At 53.1% G+C, this 22,471-nt stretch overlaps 1 protein-coding gene across 1 annotated transcript; it reads left to right on the forward strand.

Moving 5' to 3' along the window:
- The first annotated feature begins 9,241 nt into the window (after window positions 1-9,241).
- Window positions 9,242-21,867, forward strand: LOC144179980 (solute carrier family 2, facilitated glucose transporter member 8-like). The gene is made up of 3 exons (XM_077708394.1): window positions 9,242-9,673; window positions 12,392-13,068; window positions 21,337-21,867. Exons 1-3 carry the CDS (start codon window positions 9,283-9,285, stop codon window positions 21,865-21,867), a joined length of 1,599 nt encoding a protein of 532 aa, XP_077564520.1. The 5' UTR covers window positions 9,242-9,282.
- The last annotated feature ends 604 nt before the right edge of the window (window positions 21,868-22,471 follow it).

Below are 22,471 nucleotides of genomic sequence, written 5' to 3' on the forward strand. Positions count from 1 at the left end.
TAGAGTACGCTCGAAAGCCAACGAACGCGAAGAAGAAGTTACTTGCTGCACTGCCGCGCCATTTAGAGCATCAGCCGTAGCGTTCACGGGAGCCGAAACTTTGCTTTCGGCTACTCGGGGTGACCTGAGATATCGAGGGCGGACGGAAAACTACAACCTTAATACCTGACGCAACGTGCTTTCACTTTTTCACGTACTCCCGCCGGACACAAAAAGACGGAACCATCATCGTTGAGCTACGCTGCTGCTTCGAGCGATAAGCACCGTGAGAAGGAGTACCGGTTTTTCACATCGCAAGCCTCCCCAACGGTTGTGATGTCGCAGAGCTCCCTTACTCAAAGTAAGTGGAATTTCGCTCTTCATATGCAAGGGGAGTTGTATATAGAGGTATGCGAGCACTTCTCCATTGACGCATTGGAGGTTCCCAAAATGCATAGTGCTGTGCCAGTTTTTAAAGAACTCGAGACTCATACCGTCCTGCAAAAGTCAATGGCCATTGAATCGTGTGGGTGTACGAAACCCGCCAAATGGTAAGCTCAATTGGCTAAAATTCACTTTGGAAGAGTTTTATTTCCGCCTATTCGAAATTATAATGGCGTTATGATCACTGGGGTGCACTCCAGTCGGTTCGGCCACAACCTTTTGCCCGTTCAGCGAACACCAAATCAACACGTGGTTTCGTCACTGTGATAGAAATCGCGTCGATAGGCGGCTCCTGCACTCCTTGCGTCGCAGCGGTAGGTTGCACGTGATCGGCGGCTGGGTGTGTGGGTGTTGGCGGCGAGAGTCTGCTTTAAATTATTTTCGTGGTCGACATGTTCACGTGGTCTTTTACCATAGAGCCAATAAGAATGCGGCGCGGAGGCTCCTGCTTCGCGCTGATTCTTTTCGTAGCCCGTTCTCTTCTTTTTTGGTTTGGTCGGGCACGTGAGGGACGACGTGGCATTCGTTCTTTTCACATAAACCTAATTTCTGCTTACACCTTCTTTCTGCACCCGTAAACGAACGAAAAACCCCGGCAATCGACACACTAACAGCTTCGCTACAAGTGAACATCTCCTTCTGCTTTCGTGCTGAACACACACACAAAAAGCGTATTTCTTCCCTTTGGACGGACGGATGGACGGATGGATGAATGGATGGATGGATGGATGGATGGATGGATGGATGGATGGATGGATGGATGGATGGATGGATGGATGGATGGATGGATGGATGGATGGATGGATGGATGGATGGATCTTGTCTCGTCTTGTGTCTCTTTTGTGCTTCGTCTACCAGGAAGTTAACGAAGTAAAGTAGTCTTTGCAAGAAGCAGCGTTACTTTCCTTAACCGGCGCAAGAGGTGCCGTGTTTCGGTGTCACTTGCAGCAAAATCAGTTTCACTGCCAATAAATATCTGGTAGCCATTTTATTACCCTCCACCATCTTTATTGCCAATATCTCGGTTGGTAGGCTATGAAATGGGTTCTACCATACCTGATATAGCGGTTAGGTGGGTGCTACTTTTGCGCAGGTTGTATAACTGCACTTATGATAAACAGCGGGAAATACGAAAGAAATATTGGTGAGTACACCCCCACACGCATGCGTACTGGGGTGGGAGGACTATAAAGTTCAACGGTGGGGGCGTGCCCATGCATGTCCTTCAGAGGTACAGTTAATGAGCGTAGAGACCCTTAGCATACATAAGCCATTCGTCTTTCGAAGCTCAGTGGCCTAAGCTATAAGCCGACCGGAGAGCGTACATTTTGTAGTCAACATTTGAACATCGGCTGCCAACGAAGGAACAAAAAAAAAATGGCTGGTGATTACGATACTCCATAATGCGATATTTGGGCACAGTAGAAGTGCGCTGAGGCAGCACTCCCTCGTGCTTTCTCTCGACGGCAGCGATGATGAGCCTCTGTGTCTACGGCGTGAAGTGCGCCTCAGAAAAGAATCCGCGAACTGCGTCTTACGAAGCGAACGCACATCATCATCACGCGCACGCCACCCTCACATTTTCGCCAAGTGTCGCGAAGTCGAGCGCCTCGTGCGGGAACAGAATTCTGCTTCCTCCCCCACCGCACACTTTCGGACAGCGCTGGCTCGCGCCGCCACGGCGAACCGCCCTCCCCTCCCAATTTTGCGACACTCGTCTCTTTTGCTTTCGTTCATCGTTCAATTTTACTCGTCGGTCCAGCCACCGTTCTCTCGGTCACGACAACGGCGACGCGGCTCAGCGCACGAACGGGCTTCAAAGGGCTGCGCCATAAAAAATTGGCCGCGTAATACTCACTTTGCTTCAAATGCCGTCGAAATACGACTGCCTGTTGCTGCCCCGGAAGGTGTAAATGCCGCTCTTTTTCCCCCCGTTTATCTTTCACGCTCTTCCCCCGCATTTTCGCTTCTCCCACAATGAGCACGGATGAGATGTGCTTAAGTCAATTCAATTTTAGCGCGTTACACTGCTCATGAGCTATCTTCTGCAACCTTCTATTACGGTTGAACTCTGAACGCCACCAGGTGGCTCTGGCTTGTCGCGTGCTGTCTTTGTATTTTTGGATCAAAATATTATTTTCCATGCCTACATTTTGTTTTCTATTGCGAAAATCAAGCCGCCATGCATATATAATAATAAAAAAAACACCTGTGGACATATCACATATCTATAGGTGTCTTGCTTAACTAATGCCAGAGTCCTTCAATGCTTTACTGGTCACGAAACTTCGGCGCTCGTTTCATATAGGGACCGCGGGCGCCACTACAGGCACCACCGCCGCAAGAAGGGCATCCAGCCGCCGCGCGTGCGGCATATTGGCCAGCTCTTGGCGTGCAAACGCTCGCTGCTTTTGGTGTCTGCGCGCCGATTAGGTATGCTTTTTTTCGTAGTAGTTAGCGATGAATAGTACAGTCATTGTGTACATCACTTGCCTTCAATGGGGTTTTATTTTTCGAAGTAAATTACCTAAGACCTCGGCCGCGAACGCAACGGCTTCTGCGTCCTCTGGCACAAGCGGTGCGCCGTCGTGTTTACGGATTTTTAAATCTCTATTGTTTTTTCTCTTAAATGAAAAGTTGTAAATACCACACATGCGGTAGCTACGTAGTCACGGACTGCTGCTGGCCTATCAATGATACAATAAAAAACTGAAACCAAGTACGCGTCGTTCGGACTACGCTTAATGAATCCGTTGATTGCTCTGGAATGCACAGAACGCTAAAAGAGATAGCAAGATAGTATTGTCGTTTCAATGAGTGGGTACATACTTGAGAACATCTAAAAACGCTGCAGAAACGCGAAGGATCAAAAGACGAAGAGATATTTGTTGCACCGTGTGTCTTTCGACTTCCACACTTTGCAATCCTTGCAAAAAAAAGAAGCTAAAAAAGAACAAGAAAGCTGTTTTTATCACACGCAACAAAAAAAAAATCAATATTACGAAGGGAGACAAAAGGGCGTGGTTCAGCGTACAAAAATTTATTTTTTCGCGCTGCGATTGGCAGCACACGGGGGAAACAGAATATTGCCACGTAGCCAAGAACGACGCAAAGCTTTTCTGAACGAAGTTTATTAAAGCGAGCTCCTGCTCTACAAAAGACTAGAATGAAACACAAACGTCAAAGAAGCAGTCCGCCGTGTGACGTGCACCGATGAACGTCGATAAAGTGAGTTGCGCGGCGTTTGCTATACATCTCGGAACGTTATTAATTTCAGATGCATGGAAATAGGATCGAGAACATTGTTGAAGAAACAAAAAAAAAATCAAGTTAGCGACAAGGTGACACCCTTTCCATATCAAACAATATTGCCCGACAGGACGAACGACAAAAAGAGCAAACGGGTGCTCCGGTTGAAACGCCAGATAAAAAACCGGAAGCGGCCACGCGCGGTTACAAAACAAACAAAACGAACCATAAGGGATAATTCGCGGAAATATGAAAAGTAAAAGCACAAGGACGTCCCAAAGCTTTTTTTACACGCGAGCCTGAGTGCAAGGTAATAGAAGTTTTCAAACAGGTAATGAAGCACCGCTACTACCTTACTGATATGAAAAAAATCCGGCTTTAAGTTAGCCTTGTACAATTCCAGGTCTAGGATGCTCTAAAATGGGTACATTTCTTTTTTCATTCTCACACACAGTGCATTTTCACACACTGTCACACACTTATAATGGAAGCTGAAATCTCCCGTTTCTTGCCTTGGAATGGCGCGCCTCCATTTCTCACGCAGCTCCCCGTCGCTCGGTCAACAGAACAAGGAAACATTTTCTGTTGTATCGTGTAGAAGGAACGACATGCCGGGAGGCAACATGTGTTCGGCGTCGTCGTTGTACTACTTAAGTCGCATCACAACAGCGCGAGATGCACGTTACATTTTTTTTCCCGCACAAAACAAACACAACTCGGCGCGTCTCCACCGTTCGAGCCAGCGCAACGCCGCCCGAGGAGTGACCTCAGTGAGATGGTGGCGCCAGCGCGCGGCGGCCAAACGCAGCATACGAAGCTCTCCCATTGAGTTACGGAGCAGTTTCGTGACCAGTAAAGCATTGAAGGACTCTGCTAATGCCTAACGCTTTATGTTTCCTGAAGAATGTAGACAATTATGTGTTTCCAGATTTATTGGTTTCCTATATAAACCGATCACTAATCTATTCTTGTGACTTTTGGCCGGAAGGCTGAATCGCGGAACAGACAGACAGACAGACAGACAGACAGACAGACAGACAGACAGACAGACAGACAGACAGACAGACAGACAGACAAATATTTTCTGGTTCGTCCAAGTAGCCCAACTATGACTATTGTCTATAATGCTCTACTACCGGACGACAATAATGCATCCTGGCGTAATCTGGAAAGAGGAAACAAAGCGGTCGCTGGGCGGCCGCTTTGTTTCCTGGCATCCAAGCACAAGACTGGCATCCAAGCACAAACGAGGAAGGCTGCCAGGCTGTCACATTTCTTTTGATCAACAAAGCGGGTGCATGTGCCGCACCTCAGCGGTGGGTGATTCGAACATAACTTTTAAACAACCCGTGCTTGGGAAACCATGATTTCGGCCAACAGATGGAAGCCGACCTTCGTATGAACGTTGGCTGCCGAAAACTTATAGAGATCATGATCACCAGATTCGTTGATCTTGTGGTCCGCGTTAGAATTTTTAGTGGGATAGGGTGAATTGATGACAGGCAGCAGTTACTCTTCTTGAGTAATAGCAATGGGCTGCCCGAGGGTTGAGCGCAGTTTCTCACTTTGATGATAAAAAAAAGAACACGAAAAGAAGCTCTGACATCCGTTTGCTGACAGCAACAACCGCTTCAGAACTGAAAATGGTTTGATGAAGATCGAATAATAATTGACAGAACGGCTACGTCAATGCCAGACAATCGCGCTTAAGTTGCGCCCATTGCTGCTCAAACAGCTTTGTACAGTGCCCCACTGCTGTAACGCTCCGAGCCCACTGTATCCGATCCACAATATGAACTAAAAAGGGCTTCGACACGCATTTAGCGCTTTTTGAATTTTCATACGGCAAATAAAAGCAGCATCAACTTGCCCAACTTATCGCTCTCATAAGTGAAAACACGTTTATGTCATTTGGTTCATGAACACTAATATAGAGAATGCTATGTGCCAGTAACGCAGTGAGGGGAGATGAAAAAGTTAGATGGCTGCCTTCAAAATGTCAACCGAATGAATTTATGTTTCGCGCAGTCGTAAGCCAACGGTTCTGGTTGCTAGCAGTTCGCATTTTCTGCAAACGCATTGATATATCTGATCTGCCACCGTAAATTGTACTATAAACTTCAATAAATTGCGTAAACTTTACGCTGATGCTATCACGATTTTTTCCGGCAACGGAGCAGTTTGACGTAAAAAACAGTGCGAGCTTCGTGGCATCAGGAAGAAATCACCAACCAACTTCTTTCCGTTAAACAAATAACCTAAAATCATTTGTCTGTTCCTGAGTGTCTTCGAAATTGATCCGGACTTGATATAGCTAAGCGGCCTGCGGGTGCACATCACGTTGCCTACTGCCACATCACAGGTCGTGAAAATCGGTCGAATGGAACCACGGTCCCTCAAACGAGGTGTTAGGGCGCTAGCTTGTTACTTTTCTTGTTCCGTTCTTTTACAATCGCGGATAAATTGATTTTAGAAGCACAGTTTGGCGAATAACGAGCGTTTTAAGGACAAAGCCTGAAGCGTCCAATCCCGTGACCGCCGTGGTTGGTGTGCCGTACCGCTTCAAAATTTGGCCGCCCCTGTAAAAGAAACAAAAAAATAATATAACATGTGTATAGCTAAAGCTTTCTTACGGAGACCAATGACGTTCTGTCGGAAAACGAATGAATTTACGGGCCTGTTTGTCGACCGTTTGTAGACCGGACCGGAAATCTGTGGGGATACCACGTGTGCGTCAAACTTGGCTTTCATTTTGTCAAAAAGGTTACTTGAAATTCTCGGAAAAAGAACGGAGATAAGACCAGGCACGCATCAGTCATGAAGAAGGCGTGCAATAGCATACCTTTATCTCATAAACCACGTGTTGGTGGTAGTATAAATTTAAATCGCTGGAAGCTTCATTTACTTAGTCCACGAAAAACCGCCGAATGGTTCGCTCTTCGCTTGCGATTTAGGCTTTTGAAGGTTTGACGATCGATTTGACGCACTTTTAGCGAAGGTTGGACGCACATTTAGCGTAGGTTTTGATGAAAGTTTGGCACCGTTTTTATGTCAGAAAGCTTTCGTGCTTCTGTAAGCTTTCTTTGACAAGGAATGGTAAAGTTTTATATGCGAATGCATTTCTTAGTCGAGCCATGTCAGGCGCCGCGCGGCGTCCACGCGAACGCAGGTGTTATCTCTCCGCTCTCACCCCCTCTCCCATAGCAACAGCTGCGAGCGCGCGCGCTCCTCCTCTCCCTTAGCAACCGGAGCAGGTGGTGCGGGCGGATCAGCGGCGAGTGAGTGGAGAGGAGGAGCGCGCTCGGGCGTGTGAGGGCGCTCGCATCGCGGGAGCTCGCCGGAGCTCTCGCGTGCGTGGGAGAGTGTAGGCGAGGGTAGGCGCGGTGCTTCGGTGCTTCTCCTCTCGACGCTCGCCCCACTCTTCCGTTCGCTCGGTTGCAAGTATATATAAATGGAATGTCTGCCGGCAACGGTACCTCGAGCAAGAAGTGTAATACAATCCAGTTCGAGCATTACACATCTCGCTGGAGGTGACGTCACTGTAGTATGCATTCGCATTTCCTCACGATTCCCTTCGGGGAGGTGGGGTGAATTTTTTTTTGCATTGTATCAACCCAGCTCCCGAGTAGGAGCTGAGAGCATCATCACCCCGCCACCTTCATGACGGCACGGGAGTAGAACAGGGGAACCCCAGCCGCGCCGAACTCTGATTTTGGAATGCTGTAGCTCGAAGTGTTGCCAGTTTTTTTGTTGAAATACGTCTCACGACAAGACGAAGAAACAAATACGACGGAATAGACGCAAACATTGTGTCGCAGTTCTAGATGCAAAGCATCTCTTGCTCGGGGCTATGTCCGTTGTCCTTCCAGCGTCCGTCCGCACCTCTCCTCCTCTCCACGCCAGCTGTGATAACGTCACTCTCCCCACTCCTACTCTCCACACCACCTGTGTGCGCTGCTCCTCCTCTCCCCCTCTCCACGCCAGCTGTGATAACGTCACTCTCTCCTCTCCCCAACAGCTGTGCGCGCTCCTCCTCCTCCTCTGCCCTCCTCCGCGGCACTTCAGATAAACCAGGTCCGCGCCGCTGCTCCCTTCAGTTGCTGCTTCGGCGCCTGCGCCGTCGGATGAGCAGTGGCTAAGGCGTTGCGCTGCTGAAGCGGGATTCACACGACGGAGAAACCCTCTCTTTTTGGCCCGCGGTACCCGCTCACGTGACCGGTTTTAGGCTCCGCCCCTCGGTGGGGATAGCCCGCGGTGGCTCCGCGAAAGAAAATGCCTCCGCATTTTTCGCTCGACGGCGGTGGCCCTCGGCGGGGAATGGAACCTGTTCCTCTGCGCTGTCGTCTGCTAGTCACTCCGCGTAGCTCCGCAAGTGTGGATGCGCCGCCAGGCCGGATAATCCGGTCACGTGCTGTTGACGTCACATATCCGTCCGCCTCCGTGAGAGGGTTTCTCCGTCGTGTGAATCCCGCTTGAGCACGCGGTCGCGGATTCGATTCCCGACAGCGGCGGCCGCTTTTCTAATGGAGGCGAAAAGCAAAAAAATTACACCATGTTCCCACGTGGGAACCCTGAGGAGATGCAAAGCATCTCGAGTTTGCACGGCTTTGCATCTCCTCAGGGTTTCCACGTGGGAAGATGGTGTAATTTTTTTGCAGCATAAGTCTGTGTAGCAAACTCCTTCTACACAGTGGCAGCATATAGCATCACCAATTCATAAGTATAATTAAGATTTTACCTTAAAAGCACGTAAGTAGAAATAGCTGCTTCAATGAATTTCTTTGGCGCCTGTTCTCCGAACTTGTTTATCTTCAAAAATTAATGCGCACAGGTTAGGGCTTATTAGCAAATGCGGCATATTAGTATTAAGAATAGTTCTGCAGCTACTTACAGTACCTACTATCTTATAATTGCCTTTGCCGGGAAGTGCGGTAAAGGTTGTCAGTATAATATGTCTCGGGTGGGTACGTTTTATGTTTCCAATTTTTAATGATCCCAGTACAAATGTTCCTCACCTCACTGTCGGTAATGGTAAGTCTACTTTGCTATGGCTGGAACGTCCTCGGCATAGCGCTCGGTTGGCTCTTACAATCGACTCTGCTTAGTTCTACCTCAACTATTTCTAACTGAAGTAAAGCGTAATTCCACCTCAAGTAAAGCAGTCCAAGCGACACATTTTTGACTTTATTTCAGTCTTCCGATTAATCGTAACAATCTTCAGTTGTCCTATAAGGGTCAAATAAACGAGGGTGGATTTTGATGTTCTTGACTGGCATGGTGCACATACTTTTGTATACACTTTGTTCTGCCGCAGGTGCACCCACTACAGTCCCACAGGCAATGCCAACTCACCAGGAGACCACTGGGAAAGATGGCGCTACCAACGGGGCTACTACTAGCACAGTGCGTGAAGCGGCCTTTGCACCTGGCTCCGTGATGGGCAGCACAACGACTAAGTTACCCGAATACGCGGAGGGTGTCATCTCGGGGACCAATATCCACGAAGGCACTGTCCACGTGTACGATAGCCACGGGATGAGTGGTCCCACAGTAAGTGCGGAGGCCACCTTCGAGGCTGCGCCCTCGAGCACAAGCGCACCCACCGAGGCCATGCCCCGATCATCTGGCGGGGCAGCAGAAACTGGGAAGCTTGCCGATTCCGCCGTGGAAGACGCACATAAAGCTAGCACTGCACCAGGGACATCTGCAGCCAAGGATGTCACGTGCACTAGTACGGAGCCTGGAGCGACTGCCCCAGCAGAAGCCTATGCTGCTGCAGTACCCGCCCAAAAGCCAGAGGAAACAGTGGCTGATGCCAACAAGCGTGTCTACTTCGCCGTGGCCGTGACGTACCTGGCGGCCCTGTCTTTTGGTTTCTCTGTGGGTTACCCTTCACCAGCACTCCCGGACTTACGGAAATGCAAGGCATTCAGCGAGAGCGACAGTGGCTGGTTTGCCTCCCTTGTCCCCTTGGGGGCCATTTTCGGTGGTTTGATGGGAGGTAAGATACTCTCTTATATTGACGAACAGTGAAGAGAGAAAGAAGGCGCTCTGCCGGTTGGCGGCACTCTTTAAAGCTGATTCTTCCCTACCACAACAGGATCAACATTCCTAGAGTAGTATTCACCTTAACGGAACCATGAGTACCTGTGTTCACCAATAGGCGTAATGTGTTCTCCTCCTCAATTTTCCACGGAGGGATAAAATGAACGTGATTTCTTAACCACTGCCAGTGATAAAGGCATCCACCCTGTTTCTGTGGTGGTCTTATGCGAGATAGAAAGTGGAGTAATCTTGGTTGGTTGAGGGTTGGTGCACTGAATGTTTTGTTGAAGAAGAACACAGCCTCACGGGAAAGAATTTCGCCACCCTGATGGAGTATGCGGCTTCAACCTTCAATGTCAGAGGCGCCTACGTTGTAGAGGGAACATAGTTACCATTCTTCGTGCCGCGAGAATGTTCGCGCCTCCTCCAAAGTTTTTCGGAGTGCCCCAATGGATAAGAAAGCTGCCTCTGGACAAGTCGCAACGTGCCTGCGAATGGGCGGCGCAGGCCCCTCCCTGTGGATGATCCAAACTTCGACGACTGCAACGACTCGACGTGTAGCAACTTGCTCCGAAGGACACGGACGCCGCGGCCGAGATCCCCTATCCCCCTCTCTCAGTCTCAGCGTGCGCGGCTACTGCCGGCCCCTCATGAACTCTGGAAAGAGTGTTGTGTGTGTCTGTGCTTTGTTCGCCCCGTCTGCAAAAACACTAGAAGAACTGTTTACCGTTAGAGCTCGGGGCATAAATACGTGGTGCTCCGAGCGCAGAATTGTATTCGTTTTGGAGCAGCGAGTCCATGCTGTCGCTCTGCTCGAGTCCTGCACTCTAGCCTCGCCTCGGCTCTAGTCTTGCTTCGGCTCATCTCCCGCCATGCCGTAAATCAGTTAGGTTTGCCTTCGGCTTCTTGTCGTCGTCACAAAGGCAACGACCTTTCCTGACCCGCCGAGGTGGGTCAGTGGCTAAGACGTTGCGCTTCTGAGCACGAGGTCGCGGGTTTGATTCCCGGCCGTGACGGCCGGTTTCCTGATAGAGGCGAAAAGCAAAAACGCCCGTGTGTACTAGATTTGGCGCACGGTAAAGATCCCCAGGGGGGTCAAAATGAGTCTGGAGCCCTCCACTACGCAGTGCCTCATCGCCTGCGTTGCGTCGGTGCGTTAAACCCTACAATCAATCAAATCAATCAATCAGCGACCTATGCTGGCCGCTGGACCACCACGCTACCGGCATGACGGACATGACGGAGCCCGATTCGGGGTCACCATCCCGAATGTAACAATACACATACGACAGAATGAGTGGGATTTAGAAGAAAATGAGGTCATAAATCCCATCGCAAGGGAATTCACAGGTTATTGCGTCTTATGTCAGTGCTGCAGTATTGCCTTGTGGTTATGACGTTAATTTGATTATGCCTTACTAGGACATGTTCAGGCCACACTGGTGCAGTATTTCCCACATTCAGAGTCCTTATCGCTTCAGTGGCATTGGCATCAACAAAAGGTTTCCGCAAAGGGATGGGGACAGTGAGAAATAACGTCCTCGCATAGCCAGTGAAGCCAAACGAATTTGTTGAAGCTATTATGGGAAGTCTAGATGGGAAACAAGCAGCGCTCCCTGTACCGCACAAGATGTAGCCACCCCTGTGTAGTATTCGGCAACAACTTTTACTCGACGACTATACTTACGTTTCTCAGTCCTCATCGGCTGTAGAGCATCTTACCATGGTTGTGGCCAGGCCAGCGATTGGGCCCAGATTGCTACGAATCACTGGGTCCAAATAGTACGCCTCCTTATTAAGTTGGGCATGTTCAACACTCAAACTGTGTAGCAAGGGCAGCTTTGAAATGGTGTTAGACGAGGTTTCAGGCTTTAGGAGGGATATTAGACGGTGAAAAATTGACCGCGTATCTTCTCATTTGGCTGCAAATGTCGTCAAAAGGCGGCAGTCTTTTGCCACCTCTTTCACGTATTTTCCCCTCTATTCTTGCCCACCTACCTCTCACGCCCTTCCCCTCCTTTTTCTCTCACCCCGAAAAACAGGGAGGTTTGCCAAAACCAATTCAATTTTCCCGCGCTGCGTTCCACGGTTGGCGCCATCTATTGGAACCATGGGGTACTGTGAACTTAGAACCGTGCCACGAGGTCCAAGCTTGCGTGACATCTTGTGTTATAGCGTTGGAATATTGTTGTCAACGCGTGTTCTTTATTTAGTACCGCAAATGCCATGTATACATTTCTTTTTAAAATAAAATGCACTGCGAGTATCAGTCGCGCATTTATATTTTGCCTATGATATGCCTAGTATCTCCTTTGTGCTCAACATTGCTTACAATTATGATGCATGTTGCCAGAATTAGTGGTTAAGAAAAGGTTTGGCTATATAAAAATCTCGTTTTTTAAATGTCGAAGAGCATTTGGGTGGAATTTTACAATAAAAAGCATAATCAGTAAAGGTTACGGGAGGAAGCCTAGCTCAACTTTTATATATCCTCGCACGGTATGTTTTTTTTGCGTAAAATTATGGCTGAAGTAACGCTTTAGGAACCTGAATCTCTTTCACTCCGGGTGTTATTTATAGTTACCTATTATACTTGTGGTATCGTTAGTGCAATTTGCTAATATTTCGTGTTCAAACCGTTTTGCTTGCTTCTTGTCCTCACGTGATCTTACAGGTCGAGAGCTGAGCCTGATCGGGCGGCGGGGCACCCTGATTTTGGCGTCGACTTGGTTCTTGTCGGGCTGGTTCTTAATCGTCTTAGGCACTCCAAAGGCTGTACTGTTCGTCGGCCGAGCGCTTACGGGCATCGGGTCCGGCATGGTTGCCCTCGCCTGCAGCGTCTTCATCTCGGAAATATCGCCCCCAAAGCTGCGAGGGCTGCTCAACACGGGCGCCAACCTAGTCCTCTGCACGGGCATCCTGGTCGTCTTCATCCTGGGGAAGTTTCTCAGCTTCTGGCTTCTGGCCGCCGTTTGCCTCATGCCTGCGGCCATCATGGTCGTGGCGTTTTACTGGTGTCCGGAGTCGCCACGCTGGCTCCTCAAGAGCGGGCACCGGGAACGGGCCGCTGCAGCATTGCGCTTCTACGTGGGCCCCGGAGCCGAAGCCGAGTTGGTCACCCTGGAACGAGCAGCTGCCCCCGGAACGGACGCTGCAGCTGAGGGCGTCTTCTCAGCGCGTGACCTGGCCTTACCATACATCTACCGACCGATATTGTGCGTGACGCTGGTTATGACGATGCAGCAGATGTCAGCTGTCAGCGCCATCATCTCGTACGCCCATGATATATTTGAGGAGGCTGGCACAAGCATGTCTGCAGACAACGCTGCGGTGACTGTAGCCGCAATCCAGGTGAGTAAGCCGGCTTCCGGATTGGTAGTGGTTTGCACTGCAATGCATCTATAGCGCTGGGGAATTCGTATTTTATCGTTAAAGCATGATGGCTCCTTGAGTACAGAAGCCGGTGGTGTTGTTCCCTGCAGCTGAACGGTGCAAAAAAGATGGTTCATTAGCTTCGGCACACTGTTGCTAAGGGGCCAACTGAACATCTGGCGTTACAGCTGGAGGAGGACGCGGCCAAACGTTAGCGTTTAACGTTACTCTTTGAGGTCTTGCGCTTCCACAGGTTGATATAATGCGAGCGTTACGTCGCCGAACAAGTATGATGACGCAGTCATCCGAGTCACATCAGGAATGGGGCACGCAGGCTTGCGGAGGCATAGCATGAGGTACAAAGTTACGCTTTGAAGAGGGACGTTAAGCTTGAGCTGAAGAGTGGCGTTACGTTAAGCTTAAATTTGAAAGATAATTTATTTCATGCCATATTTCGTACCTCAGAGGAGCCTCTCGTAATCGCTCTTTTCATCACCACACGCAACACCTGCAAACATCTGCCCAAAGACCTGATTGCCAACATCACACCTAGAAGTTACGTTCGTAAGAATATTTTGACTCTCACGAAATTATAATATAATTCTTATTTTGTCACACACAGTATATCGGCGAAAATGTTCGAACTATGATAGGGTGCCCTAATGGCCACAAGGGAAATATGAAATAAGTCTCAATAGCAGTCGCAACAATTTTTAACCGACGGGACCACATTTTTATACGTTGAAGCTGTATACACCGTAATAAAACTTTAAAGGTCCCATTTGTGTATATACAGTAATACGTCGTTGACTCGAAGTTGTGAAATCCGCAAAAAAGTTCGAGATTAGCGGAGTTTCCAGTTAAGTGAAATGTTGAAAATTTATGGCCACGTCATGAAATAACAGCTTGGCCCGCACGTGGTCCGACTTGCCTTTAGAACACCCGTGATCACCCGCGCCCCAGTGGCGCCAGCCATAAGTGCCACGGGGAGGACCATGTTATCACTCCCACAGTTGCTTGACACGTTGGATAGGAAACTCGCGGCAGCGCCAATTTCAAATTTGTCTTTCACAACCGCGTTCGGCGTGTAGCGGGAGCAGATCGTTGCTACGGGAACGTACAGGTTGGTTGTAGCGGACTTTGCCTTGTTTAAAATATCCGTGTTATCGAGATAACGTTTCGAAATACTCGTGGACCCGAATGCACGGCGAGAAAGATTTTCCTCGCAACCGATATTTCTAGATGTGCGAGTTTGAGTTAATGAGGGTTTACTGTATGTCCCACTGGTGGTCCCGGTATTTTTTGTAGTGAACCTCTAGTTTGAATGAGCAACTTCACAAACCCACATTTAATTGTTTGCTTCAACGCCAGGGGGGCGCTGCGGTCGCCGAGCTAAGCGGACGCACTCCACGTCGGCTCCGTCGTCGCCACGAATTTTTCGGAGGACCATCCCGCCCCTGATGTCCAAAATTGTGCATACGAGTTTCCTTTCATCGAGAGGATCGCGTAGGTACCAAATTTGGGCGATTTAGCCCACTTTTGGCGATTTTGTGAGCATTTTCCTTCAGCGAGGCGAGGCAGCCCAGCTAAGCCTAACGAGGGAACCGACGAGTACGGGCATGGCGACGGCCACGTCGACGGCCGTCGCCGCCGCCGCGGGCGTGCCCGGACCTGCCCAGCGGGCGGAGAATCGGCGCGCCGACGTAGAAGACTTCCAAGAATCCTGCGAAATGGATGTGACTACTGCGGACTCTCCTCAACGCGAGCAGACTGTGTCGGACTGTGTGTCGGTGAGGACTGTTACCACGCGCTCCGGCATCGACGGCAACGAGTGTCCGCGCGCCGACGACGAGCCGGAGGGAGGCGACGACCACGCCGGGTGGACCCGCGTGTCTCATCAGCGTCGTCGCAAGAAATCTGTGAGGGTTCTGGAAGCTTCCACGTAGCGAGCTTCGTCACACGCCGGTAAGCCTAACGCTTCGCAACGCCACGTTCAACCTACGCGAGCTCAGTTCGCGAGCAAGATTAACGCCAACATGGCGAAGACGGCGCGCATGCCCAATTTCGCCCCGAGAGACGAGTTCCGCGTGGTCATGCGGCCACGTGGCGGCCTAGAAGTAGGCAAGGTGCCGCTGACCGACCTGCGCAGAGCCATTTTCGCGGCGGCCAAAGCGAGCGAGGAAGCCGAGCGGGAGGACACCATGCTGCCGAACCTCGCTCAGAACATTCTAGTAGTCAGTACCCCGAGCTGGGAAAGGATGATGCAATACGAGGTCGTGAAGAAGATCACGATCGGAGGACGAGAGTTCGAGACCTACGCGTATCGGGCGGCGCCGGAGGACACCTCTCGCGGCGTAATACATGGCGTGGGTCCGGAAGACACCGCGGACGACATATTTCGCCACGTGGTCAACAAACACAACCCCACTGCCGGTGACGCTCACCGCCTCGGCCAGTCGACGGCGGTCGTCATCTTGTTGCACGGAAGCAAAGTGCCGTTTTACGTGCGGTACGGTGGCGTAGTTACGAGATGCTACCTGTATCGGCAGCACAAGGAAGTTTGCAAGATTTGCGGACTGATCGGCCACAGAAAGGACGTGTGTCCCACGCCGAACGTTCGGGTATGTTTCGCCTGCGGGCAGAAGAACCCGGGCGACGGGCACAAGAGTCACTGCAAGCCGCGATGCCGTCTGTGCGGCGGCCCACACCCCACGGGCGAGGGCTCGTGCAAACACAAATTCAAGACCCCATACCAAGTCCGCAAGCGGCAGTGGGAGCGGAAACTCGAAGAAGAACGCGCGAAGGCGGCCACGTCGGCGCCGGCGCTCAAAGTCAGACTTTCTAGAAGGGACGACTTCCCCGAACTCGCCCCGCCGCGCGGCAGCAGCCGCGGCAGGAGCGCGTCGCGCGGGAGTGCGCAGCGCAGGAGCGCATCGCGCGGCCGTCGCGCCACGTCGCGAGGCCCCGCCTCCTGGGCGGCGATCACGTACGGTGCAGCTGGCGGAGCAGCTGCCGCGCCGGCTCGCCGGCGCTCAAAGTCCGCTCGTCGCGAGCGCTCGGCGTCCAGACGGAGAAGCGCTAGCCGCTCGTCGCCACGACGCAGCAACGACACGAAGCAAACGAGAGCCTCCCCGGAGACCGTGGAACTAAGCAAGATGGTGAAAGAGCTACAAGCCACCGTACACGCCCAGCGAGTGACCATCGAGCAGCTCACCACGAAGCTCGAAGAGCTATGGGGGCCAAAGTCGACCACGGGGTCAAAGCCCGCACCCGCGGAGACAACGAACGCTAGCCCGGCGGAACGTCCGAGCCGGGCGACGAGTTGGAAGCAACCGCCGCCAGTGAGAGACCCGATGCCGAAGCCGGCGGAGGAGCGACGGGAATCCCCGGCCCACGAATACTACATAGAAGAGGAATGCGACGAGGACGCCGACGACGTGGGCTCCAGCGTGTCGGTCTCCGCATCGAACGTCCTCGACCTGAGCAAGACGCCGGGCTACGCCGGCTTGAACAACCGCATCAGAAGAATAGAAAGCCAGATGAACCGCTGGGGTAGAGACCTCGAGGTCCTGGAGAAGAGAATCACCAACAGGCTGATGCAAGCTTTCCAGCAGCAGATGCAAGCCTTCCAACAACAGATGCAAACTGCTATCCAGCAGCAGATACAACAACAATTCAGCAAACTGACGGCACCCGCGTGCGGAGTCGTACAAGAACACAACAACCAGGTCACCGTCAACGTATCGCCATGATGACGACGGCCCGACATCGCACCTCGCTACGAATCTGGCACTGGAACGCGAACGGCTTTCGGTGCCGGAAAGCGGTCCTACAACAGCACCTCCGCACCCTGGCGCCGACGGAGCAACCCGACGTCATCATGGTGCAGGAAACTCACGCGGAAGACGCCGGCGCAGTGTCCCTGCCGGGCTACAGGACGCACGCCAGCCCGCCGAGCGCTCGCACCTGCGGGCGCGGAGTGGCGCAGGGCGTGTGCACCTTCGTCCGAAAGGGCATCGCGTTCGTCAAGCACGACGCACTCATGGGAAGCCGCGGCAGCGCGATCGAGCTATGCGCGACCGAGCTGACGGTGGCCACCGGCAGATGCAAAGGGAAGAGCACGAGCACGACCGTGATGGCGGTCAACGTGTACAGCAACCCGCAGCACCGGCAGCAAAAGTTCAAGTCACTACTGCACAAAGCACGCGGAGCGGTCTCCGCATGCGACGGCGCCGTCGTCGTCGCGTGCGGGGACTTCAACGCACGACACAAAGAGCTCGGCCACGCCGATACTACGGTCAAGGGCCGGGACCTGCTGGAGGACGCCGCGGAAGCGGACTACGTTCTCCTCACAGACCCATCGCACCCCACGCGCATCGGCACGTCCACAGTCAGAGACACTACCCCGGACCTGGCGTTCCTGCACTTGCCCGACGACCGGACGGCGAGCTGGAGAAACACGGGAGTGAACCTGGGGAGCGATCATTACATAATCGAAGTCGTCGTCCCGCTCCGACCCAACGGCAGAGGCGGTGACGACACCGGAGACGGGAGCATCAAGCACCGACTCACAAACTGGCACGAGTTTCGTACCGAGGATTTGGGCGAGATCAAAGACATCGAAGAGTGGTCGAGAAGCATAGTCGCGGCCGCGGAGAAGGCGACGACCGTCACGGAAACGTCCGAGGAGACCGCGCGCATGGACCCCCGGCTCGCGCACATGCTGGAGGCACGACGCTCGCTACAACAACGATGGAAGCGGCAGCGGCACAACCGTGCCCTTCGCAAGAGAATCGCAACGCTCGGCCGAGAAATCGAAAAGTACAGTCGCCAGCTATGCGCGCAGCAGTGGTTCGAGCTGTGCAGCGAGGCCGACGGCCAGCTCCACCGGGGCGGCACGTGGAAACTCCTCCGCCACCTGATGGACGAAAGCCAGAGTAAAGAGTACCAACGACACCGGCTCGCGCAGATCATGTACGCGGCGACGAAGGAGCTCGGGGAGCGGGAGGTTCACAAGCGTCTCAACGAGCGCTACCTTCCCGAGACCGCGAGAGAACGGCACGGAGAATATGCCGGCCCGCCCAACCCCTCGCTCGACAGAGACATCGAGGTGTGGGAAGTCCGGCGCGCGACCCAGGCCCTGAACTGCCGGTCGGCGGCGGGCCCGGACCGAGTCACGAACAAGGCGCTGCGCAACCTGAGCGACGCGGCCGTAACCTCACTCACGAAGTACTTTAACGAGCGCTGGCGAGCCGGCAGCCTCCCGCGACAGTGGAAGACGGCCAAGACGATACTCATTCCCAAGCCCAACAAGCCGCCGGGCATAGAGAGCCTGCGCCCCATCTCCCTCACGTCGTGCGTGGGGAAGGTGCTGGAGCACGTTCTCAACGACCGGTGGCAGCGGTACCTGGAGACGAACGACCTGTACCCCGACTCGATGCTGGGATTCCGCTCGCGTCTGGGGACGCAGGACGCGATGCTACTGCTGCAGCGCGAGGTGCTGGCCCCGCCAACGAGGCCGACCTCGGACAACCGCGCCATCCTGGGCCTGGACCTGCAGAGCGCCTTCGACAAGGTGAAGCACTCGGCGATCCTGGCCCAAGTGTCCCGGCTCGGCCTGGGACAGCGTTCCTACAACTACATCCGGACTTTCCTAACCGGCCGCACGGCCCGACTGGAGGTGGGCCAAACGCAACTAGAAGAGCGAGATCTGGGCAGCGTCGGCACGCCGCAGGGCTCGGTGATCTCGCCGCTGTTGTTCAACTTGGTCATGATCGGCGTGGCCCGTCGCCTGGACGAGCTGCCCGACGTAAAGTATACGATCTACGCCGACGACATCACGCTGTGGGTGTCGGGCGGCAGCGACGGCCACATCGAGTCGGCGCTGCAAGAGGCGGTGGACGGCATCGAGGAGAGTCTGCGCGGCACGGGTCTCCGGTGCGCCCCGCAAAAGTCGCAGCTGCTGATCGTGCCCCCGTCGGGCCGGTATCACAAGAAGGCGTCGGCCGAAGCGGAGCGCAGCATCGTGGTGCGAGCGAGCGACGGCACGGCCATACCCAAGGCGACGAGCATACGCGTTCTCGGCATGCACGTGGACGCGAGCCGCCGCTACAACAACACCACCGTGGAACGGCTGATCACGAAGATGGGCATCGCCACGCGCCTCGTCAAGCGACTGGCGACGCGAGCGCGCGGCATGAGAGAAGCGAGCCTGCTGCGGTTGCTGCAGGCGTTCGTCGTGAGCCAGGTGGCTTACGTGGGAGCGTTTCATGAATGGAGGACCCAGGAACGAGCCAAGATCGACGCGGCGATCCGCAAGTCATACCGGGCGGCCCTGGGCCTACTCAACGGCACGAGCAACGCGGCCCTCGCGTCTCTGGGAGTGCACAACACGCTCGCGTAGATCAGCGAGGCGCAGAGAGTGGCGCAACTGGAACGCCTGGGGTCGACCCGGACGGGCCGGAGACTGCTGCAACGCGTAGGACTGGGCTGCCCCTTCGAGGAGGAGGACGAGCTGATCCCGCTACGAGACGACATAGCCAACAGCGTGGTGGTGCCCCCGTTCCCGAAGAACGTCGCGCCGGGACGGAACTCGGAACGGAGAATGGCGCGGGCGTGCGCGCTCGCCAAGGAGTACAACGAGAGAGGCGATGCGGTGTTCGTGGACGCCTCCAAACATCCGGACCGAGACGACGCCTACGCGGTGGTGGCGGTGCGAGCCGCCACGGGAGAACTACTGAGCGCCGGCAGCGTGCGCGCCAAGTCCGCCAGACAGGCGGAGGAGGCGGCGATCGCGCTGGCCCTGCTCCACCCGGGGACGAAGACGGTGTTCAGCGACTCCAAGTCCGCGATAGCCAACTTCGCCAGGGGCACGGTGTGCAAGACGACGATGCGCGTCCTTTCCGGCATCGGAGAGGGAGCGCGCAGGAACACCAGCACGACCATCCGGTGGTTTCCGGCTCACATGGGCCGGGAGCTCCGCAACGGCCACCGAAACGTCAACGAGGTAGCCGACGCCGCGGCCCGTGATCTCGCCACGTGCCGAGCCGCGCCAGCGACGGACGCCGACGTCGACGAGGAATCGAGTGAAGAAGAAGACTACGACGCGGAACCCCTGACCACGTACGGCGCGACGCTGCGCTGGTACAGGGAAGAGAGGCGGGCCTACCCTCCGCCCCATCCGGGGCTCGCGAGGAGGGAGGCCGTGCTTCTGCGGCAACTACAGACTCGGACGGTGCTGACGCCGGCGCTCGCGCGCCACGTGTGCCCGGACCTGTATGAAGACTGTGTGTGCAGTGTTTGTGCTCGAGTGACCGCGGACCTGACCCACCTAATGTGGGGTTGTGAAAGACACGACGCGAGTGACGGGAGGCCGACCCTCCCTCCGGACGTTACGGACTCGATCGGCTCTTCGGAGCGCGAACACCAGCTAAGGGCTATCCAGCGGCTCGAGGCTGCACTGGGCAAGCAACGGCGAAAGGAGAACCCGCAGTCCTCTCGGCCTCCTCCTGCGGGAGCGAGGGCTAGGGGAGACAGCGGCGGCACTCCAAGTAGCCCGCGCCTACCAGACGCAGGCCTCGGGGTCGGCCCGACGCCGCAGTGAGCGGCGAAGACTACGGGATGGTGAAGCCCTGCGAGCAGTAGTATTAACTCTATGCCTGCGAGGCCTGACCCGTCCCCGACTGCAGGAGATCCAATAAAGTCCTTTCTCTCTCTCTCAACGCCAGAATACTCAGTGGCCTGTGCTGCCACATTTAAACAGATCTGTGATAGATGAATCGGGTAAGATAGTCTTATGGCGTGGCAGTAACCATAGCACTGGTAAAGAGGCGTTAAGATGAACCAAAATAACTCCTCCTTCAAGTACCAAACTACACCACTTTTCGCGTAATGTTGTGAAAGAGGAGAAACTTTCTAGACGGAACGATGTGTGCTAAAGTAGCCTAGCATTTCGTCAACGCATACAAGAGAGCAAGACCTCAAGCATAAATGAAAGAGCAAATACCCATGCGAGAACAAATTCTGTGATTTTATTAACCTAAAGGTTTGTCTAGACGAAAAAAAACTCAGCAGCAATGAAGAAGAGTAGTTTCTAAAGAACGTGTGCGAACACAGGAGATAACAAAGCGTATAAGGATCCGCCCTATACTTTCTTATTTCACCCTCTTTCGGATGGTAGAGTCTCACGCAGACACTGAGTAACCTGCCATTTCTTCACTCTAATTTACGTATCATTTCCTTTGTTAGGTTGTCATGGTGGGTGTCGCCACGGTGCTCTCAGACCGCTTGGGACGCAAGCCCCTCTTTCTCTTCTCGACGTTGTTGTCATCTGTGTGCCTCGCCCTTCTTGGTGTGTTCTTCCACCTTAAGGCAACGGCCAGTGCAACGACAGTAAAGTCCATGGGCTGGCTGCCACTGGCTTCCCTCTGGATCTTCTTCGTCGGCTACTCTGTGGGCCTGGGACCGCTGCCTTGGACCGTCTTGGGCGAGATGATTCCCCTCAAGGCCAAGGGATTCGCTACGGGGGCATGTACCGCCACACTCTTCGCCGAGAGTTTCGTGGTGGTGAAGACCTACAACGAGATCAGGGCCGTCATCGGCACCGCTGTCACATACTGGATGTTCAGCGCTACTCTTGTAATCGGCTTCATCCTCATCCTTATGTACGTTCCTGAAACTAAAGGACGAGACCTCGAGGAGATCGAACGTCTTTTCGGGAAGCCCACCTCATCTCCACGCGAATCCCTCGTCAAAGTTGATGGCATGAGAGGACAATAATTGGAAAGCATTTACGCGCTTTAAGTGTTTTAAGTCGGCGCTTTAAGTGTTGCAAAACAGTTCTAACATTTGTTGCACATTTAAGTGTTTATATCCTTAATTAGTTGGCGATGAGAAGCGAACTGTGCTTCTAGTTTGATGACGCATTTTTCTAGGGAGTTTCCGAAAACGATATTTTTGCAATGTTTTCCTTCGGAGCTGGTAAGAGTGCTGATAGAATAAATATGGAATATTTGCTTGTCACTGATTGGAAATTGTTACCACACATTCATTTCTTTCTGTGTTATCGGTAACGCATAAACTCAACGATGGATAACTGTCATAATAATAGGGTATACCCAGCTGTTGGCGCTTGCACTTGTATATGCACGAATCGGCCGATTCTGAAAACAGAAGTGAGTATTTGTATCATCAGTTTCTTTAAAGTGGTTTAGCTAAACCTGATACTTTTTGAGCCAGCCCCGAAAATGTTACAGTAACATAGCAGGGTACTTGAATTCTTTTCAATTATATTTGATATGAGAAGTCCTTTTTAATGGCGCTAAAAACTCGCGATGGAGCCCCTTGCAACGGAAGCCTGTGAAGCTGATTGATAGAAAAGAGA

This window comes from Haemaphysalis longicornis, unplaced genomic scaffold, assembly GCF_048455015.1.
Source record: "Haemaphysalis longicornis isolate Haplotype H1 unplaced genomic scaffold, Haemaphysalis longicornis Haplotype H1 scaffold_4, whole genome shotgun sequence".
NCBI lineage: Eukaryota > Metazoa > Arthropoda > Arachnida > Ixodida > Ixodidae > Haemaphysalis > Haemaphysalis longicornis.

Coding starts and splice junctions, on each gene's coding strand:
- LOC144179980 (XM_077708394.1), top strand. CDS start 9,283: ATGCCCCGATCATCTGGCGGGGCAGCAGAAACTGGGAAGCTTGCCGAT. Junction 9,674..12,391: donor TTTCGGTGGTTTGATGGGAG/GTAAGATACTCT, acceptor GTGATCTTACAG/GTCGAGAGCTGAGCCTGATC. Junction 13,069..21,336: donor TGACTGTAGCCGCAATCCAG/GTGAGTAAGCCG, acceptor TTCCTTTGTTAG/GTTGTCATGGTGGGTGTCGC.